The 6,041-nt window shown below is 50.1% G+C and overlaps 2 protein-coding genes across 2 annotated transcripts; one reads left to right on the plus strand and one right to left on the minus strand.

The window, feature by feature from the left end:
* Positions 1-24: 24 nt before the first annotated feature.
* LOC120445975 (charged multivesicular body protein 6-A) lies at positions 25-1,095 on the plus strand. The gene is made up of 3 exons (XM_039626706.2): positions 25-272; positions 339-448; positions 511-1,095. Exons 1-3 carry the CDS (start codon positions 198-200, stop codon positions 974-976), a joined length of 651 nt encoding a protein of 216 aa, XP_039482640.1. The 5' UTR covers positions 25-197; the 3' UTR covers positions 977-1,095.
* LOC120445973 (cilia- and flagella-associated protein 57) lies at positions 1,000-5,020 on the minus strand. Its single transcript, XM_039626705.2, has 5 exons — positions 4,672-5,020; positions 4,531-4,614; positions 3,537-4,462; positions 3,318-3,487; positions 1,000-3,257 (listed from the first exon to the last, which is right to left on the minus strand). The coding sequence occupies exons 1-5, from the start codon at positions 4,869-4,871 to the stop codon at positions 1,122-1,124; spliced, it is 3,516 nt and encodes a 1,171-aa protein (XP_039482639.1). The 5' UTR covers positions 4,872-5,020; the 3' UTR covers positions 1,000-1,121.
* Between the last annotated feature and the right edge of the window lie 1,021 nt (positions 5,021-6,041).

Raw genomic sequence — 6,041 nt, forward strand, 5'->3', positions numbered from 1 at the left:
GAATTATATCTACCAATGTTTCCGTGAAAAGCTTAGATATTGAAAGTTTTTTCTTCCATATAAGCACTTTATGTTTATACATTCTTTTGTACGTGCATTTTTATTGTTGTGTAAAGTGTTGTAACTCCAGATTTCCCCAATTTCACCTTCCCTAGCTACAAAGTAGCCAAATTGTCTGCACTGCCACGTAGTTAGTCATGGGAGCTTTGTTTGGAAAAACCAGCAAAAAGACGGCTCCTAGTCGGATCACCGACCAGGACAAGGCGGTGCTGGTAAGTTGGTGGTCACTGGGTCGCCCAGAAGTCCGGACAAACCAATAACCATTTGCCCTATTGCAGCAATTGAAGCAACAAAGGGATCGGCTCAAGCAGTACCAAAAACGAATCGAGACGCAATTGGAGAATGATCGCCTCCTGGCCAGGAAGTGCCTACAGCAGGGTCGCAAGGAGTATGTGTCATACACACTGCATCCATGTATGTGGTCATTTAAACCGATTGTTTTCATTTTAGCCGGGCCAAACTGCTGCTGCGCAAGAAGAAGTACCAGGAGAGTCTACTGACCAATGCCGACAAGCAGCTGGAAAACCTGGAGAAGTTGGCCGCGGACATTGAGTTCGCCCAGGTGGAGATGAAGGTGCTGGACGGCCTTAAGGCGGGCAATGCTGCCCTTAAGAAGGTGCATGAAATGCTGGACATCGACGAAGTGGAGCGAATTATGGACGAGACCCGCGAGGGCATCGAAAAGCAGCAGGAAATAGACGCCATACTGACGGATGTGCTGACCACGCAGGACGAGGAGGACGTCCTGGCCGAACTGGATGCCCTGGAGGCGGAGGAAGAGCAACAGAAGGGTGTCCAGTTGCCAGAGGTGCCCACCGAAGATCTGCCGATTCCCGCCGAGAGCGAGGCCATCGAGGAGCCGGAAAAGACCAAAGCAACCAGCAGCAAACCGAAGAAAGTCCTGGTGGAGGCATAGAACCTAAAGTAAAACGAAACCAATGCCATTTTGTATGTATATATTGTCGTTCAACTAAATTTCTCGATAAGTCCAATGTGAAATACATATTTTAATAGATTATGCTTGACTACAGAACACATAGACAGTCCTCCTGTCCTCCTGTCTACTTGTGGATTGTCTTTGTTGATCGACGCAGGTCCTCCTTGACCTTGCTGCGCAGCATTTTGTTGGTCTCGTTCAGCTTCTCGATCTCCTCAATCAGGATCACGTTCTCCTTGAACAGCTTGTCGTACTTCTTCTGCACGGACTTGTCCTCGGCCACCGACTTGTATCTATCCAGGACATTCTCGATCTGCTTACGCTGCCGCATAAACTCGTCCCTGACCTCCGCGTCCAGCGTGACGAATCGCTTGAGCTCATCGTCGGAGGCGTGCTTGCGGAACAGCTCCTTCACCGCCTTCTTCAGACCCTCGGCCGAGTTGATCTCTCCGGCCACATAGTAAATGTCCGAGCAGATGGCGTGCAGGCACTCCCGGGACGCCTTCGCCCGATGTCGCTCCGTCCGAAGTTCGGCCACGTTACTGAGGTACTTGTCACGCATCTCCTTCAACTGCAGCTCCAGCTGCACGTTGTTCTGGTTGAGACCCTCCAGCTCCGCTTCCATTTCGATGATGTGCTTGCGCTTGTCGTTGATCTGAAACTCGCGCGGCTCTATCTGCGCCTTGAGCTCGGCGATCTTGTGGCCCAGCACCTGCTTGTACTTGTCCAGCTCCTGATTCTTGTGCAGCAGGTCCTGTATGCGTTTTTCCTTGCCGTTGATGGCGTAGTCGCGATCGGCAATGTCCTTCTGTAGATCCTCGATGTTGCGCATCTGTTTCTGTATGTTGCGCTGCGACTTGTGATGCTCCTCCTTCAGGATCTCAACTTCCTCTAGCAGATTGTCAATTTCTCGGCTCTGTGACTCAAACTTCTTCTGCAGGACTCCCGCCTTGCCTCGCCACATTTGGGTTTCATTACGCTCAGTGGTCAACTTGTTTTCGTACTCCGTTTGCGTGGAGACCATGTTGCGATCGTTCTCCAGCTCCACCTCGCGGCAGTACTCAATGAACTCGGCCTTCTTGTCCTGCATCTCCTTCATCAGGTCACGGATGAGCTCCTTGCGCTCGTTTAGCTGCTGCTTGTAGTTGTTCTCCAGGGCCTCCACCGTATCCTGCAGCGTGCCCGTGGAGTTCTTCAGCTTGTCCTCGTAGCTCTCGCGCAGCTCCAGCATATTCTCGCGCAGATTGGTGAACTTCTGGTACTCTATCAGCATCCGTTCCGAGTACTGAGTGGCCAGCGTGTCCAGCTGAATGCGATGATCCTCCCGTATGGAATTGATCTGGAACGTGATGTGATTCATCTCCTCCGTGTGCCTCGCCTCGATCTCGTTGTTCAACTCCTTCAGCTCCTCCAGCGCCGAGCAGTAGCTCCTGTGCACCTCCTGCAGCTGCTGGCCATCAAAGATCTCGTTCTGGCTCAACTGGTACTGGAACTCCTCCGCCTGCTGCTTCAAACGCAACTCCAGGTTGGCAATCTGTTCGATTTTGTCGTTGAGTTGGCTGCGCGGTATAAGGACCTCCTGGCTGCGCATCAGATCCTGATCCATGTAGGGTACCTTGCCCTCGATGTTGTCCATCGCCCAAATGGCCAGCGTTCCCTTGTTGGATATAGCAAACAACAGCGTGCCATCGTAGGAGAAGCGCAGCTTGTTGACCGGTCCATCGAAGAACCGGAAATTGGTGAAGGTTCCACCGCCGGCCTCCAGGAACGGCAGTTGCATGTTGAAAAGGTTGCCCTCATGATCAGCCACAAACATAATCAAGTCCGATCGGGCCAGACATATATCGGATACAGATCCCTTGGTCCGCGACGGAATGGTGATCTCCCTCACCAGCGTGGAGTCCTGGAACTCGCGGATCGTTCCGATACTGGTGCCCGCGAAGATCGTCATCGGATCGTTGGTGCTGCAGGAGATGGTCACGTATTCGGTGCCCTTCTGGACGATCTCCTGCAGGCGGGCGCCCGTCTCGATGTCCCACAGATAGATGGCACCCTCTGCTCCGCCGGAGATCAGGAACTTGTCCGTCCTCGACCACGCCACGGATAGCACAATGCCATTGTGTCCCTTCAGATTGATCAGCACATCCAGCTTGTACACGGAGGTGACGGCTATGTTGTTGTCATAGGCGGCGGCCATCATGTGGCCAAAATTGGAATACCGCACCGCGTTGCAGTGCGGAAAGTTGTACGTCTTGACAATCTAGGGTGGTACATAGTAAAATAAATAATAGTAAATAAGTTGGAAAAGTAAACAACTTACGTTTAGATCATCCATGAAGATCTGGGTGATACGCAGCTGATCGGAGAAGCCAATGGCCGCCATCTGGCCCGTCAAACTGAGCTCCACAATGTTGACATCCACCTGAAACTTGCGCACCAGCTCCACCAAGGCGGTTTCATAGTTCCAGATCCGGATGGTCTGATCCCTGGCTGCAGGATAATATTAAAATGTGATCAAGATGCTGGAAGTTCTACGCACAGGCAGTCATGATGATGGGTTTCCAGGCGCACACGGACATGGCGATGATTTCGCCAGTGTGGATGAGCACTCCCAGCGGTTCGAACTTCAGCTGCTTGGTCTTCAGGGTCTCGGGAACTATGAGAATGCCCACGTAAATCTGGCAATGGGATGCGGTCACTATCACCGTTTCCTGTTTGTGATCGATGGCCAGATTTTGTATCTGGTACATATGCTCCGCATACAGATTTGTGGGCACCGTGAGGATGGTTTTTCTCTCGAACTTGAACTTGGAAACGCGCTCGAAGACGAAGGCTCGATTGAAGATGACGTAGGCGAATCCCTTGGGAAAAGCGGTCATGCACAGGACTCGCCTGTCGGGCAGACTGACCGCCTGTGTGGGCAAGAAACGCTGATCCTGCAACTCCTTGTCGCGATCGAACAACTCCTGATCGATCATCAAGTCCACGGTGTCCGCATCGCTTGCCTTTTGAGCCAACTTCTGCTCGCCGTTCTCCACCAGGATCAACTGATCATCCGATGTGCCCACCATCAGAAGGTCCAGCGATAGAAAGGCCATCGAGGTGACCCTATATTTCACCTTCAGATTATTGCTGATACTGAAACCCCGCTCCGATTTACTCATCAGCAACAGGGTGCGTTCGCCACCGACTGCCAGAAAACTGCAATCGTTTGGATTGCCAGCGATGCACTCGGCGCCACCATGAGATCCTGGTATCGTCGCCCGGCCCTCGATCACCGTACTGGTTTTGTCCAGCACCAACATTATGAGGGTTTCCTCCGGCGGGCGGGTGATCAGGGCCACCGATCTGGAGTCGTTGGTGAAGATCATCTGCTGGATCTCCGCATTGCGATGGTTGGCCGGCAGCTCCAAGTGGCGTCTCTTCTTCAGGGTGGCCAACTCATAAATGGATATATACCGACCACTAATAGAAAGTCAAAAAAGAGTCAAATCAATCGAAGAAATATATATCATCTGAAAAAAAGCTCTTACTTTTTTGAGTGCCTTTCCACCACCGCCAGCAGTTTGCGGTGGGAACTTATGGATATCACCTCTGGTCGCGTATCCTCCGGCAGCCTGCAGGATTACAAAGATAATCCTAATAATCCTTAATATAAGACGTGATGTACCCACCTGAGAAACCTCTGCTTGTTTTGGACATAGTCGTGGAACGCCAGGACGCCCTCCACCGGATAGATGACCTCCTTGGTCAGATTGAAGTGGATGTTGCCAATCACATCCGAGCGCAGGCCATAGATGAGTCGTGGTCTTATCGTCACCGTGCTGTTGGACATGGAGGTTCGCTTCACATCATCCTTGCCGGCTTCATCCATTCTCAACGAGTTTTATACAAAATATATACGCACGCGGACCGGGATTCCAATTTTAGCTGGCCGACAGACAAATTGCAGGAACTGAAAATTCGATCAAACAACCTGAGGCAAATCGTTAGGCAGTCCTGCCAGCGACAGCTAACTCCATGGCATCCATGGCAAGTGAAAGGGAGCGCCTAACAACACCAGCCTCTGTCTTTCTATTCCAAACTGAACGGAGCCGCGGGCGTCCATGAATAAGTAATTAAGCGCTGCTAAGTATGCTTTTAATTTAAACCCTCGAGTGACTAGAGAGGGGGGAGGGGGGCAGTGATGAAAGATAAGAGCCTGTTAAAAACAACATTGAAATTTCCGCTGAAACTTGCGTTCGTTTCCTGGGCAACAAAAACAACAACAGCAGCCACACAATCGCACTTGAACTCTGTGAATGCGCTTTTCGCTGAATATGGGTCTGTCAGTCAGTCAGTCAATCAGGCAGTCAGTTAGTCAGTAAATCAGACAGCCAGTCAATCAGCCTGTAAGTCAGTTAGTCAGTTAGTCAGTCAGTCAGCTAGTCAATCAGCCAGTTACTCAGTTAGTCAGTGAGTCAGTCAGTCAGTCAGTCAGCCAGTTAGTCAGTCAGTCAGTCAGTCGGTCAGTTGTGTCCCCAAACATTGTGCCCTGCCCCATAAACCCCCACAAATAGTTGGCGGCAATCGTCTCCTTGGCACGGCGAACACGACCTAACGCAAGAAATTGTTAGTTAAAGAAAAGCTGCTCGCCTCTCTGCAGCTGGGAAAGTCTTGAGAAGGGGGAAAAGCTTTTGTGGCCACAATCCTACAAGTTGGATATGCCGAAAATGGTTTGAGCACTCCCAGTTGGGACAATAAATTGGGTGGGGAATTGGCTTGATTAATGGTTTTCCTAGCCGACAAAACAATTTCCATGCGTATAAAGCACTTAATAGTAGTATTGACTAATGAAATAATTGTTAGTACGACTGCGTTGGTGTATTTTATTACAGGAATAATAAATAAGACATATCAGAAGCAAATGATTTTTTTGTCTAGAAAATTAGCAGTTTTTTAAATTGGTTAACATTAAGGTTAATTTATTTTAGAAACATGTTAGTGTGTGTACTTTTTTTGCGGAACCCATTAATGCTTCTTAAGTTTATTAGATGACTTCTTC

The sequence above is a fragment of the Drosophila santomea genome, chromosome 2R, assembly GCF_016746245.2.
Source record: "Drosophila santomea strain STO CAGO 1482 chromosome 2R, Prin_Dsan_1.1, whole genome shotgun sequence".
In the NCBI taxonomy this organism is placed as follows: Eukaryota; Metazoa; Arthropoda; class Insecta; order Diptera; family Drosophilidae; genus Drosophila; species Drosophila santomea.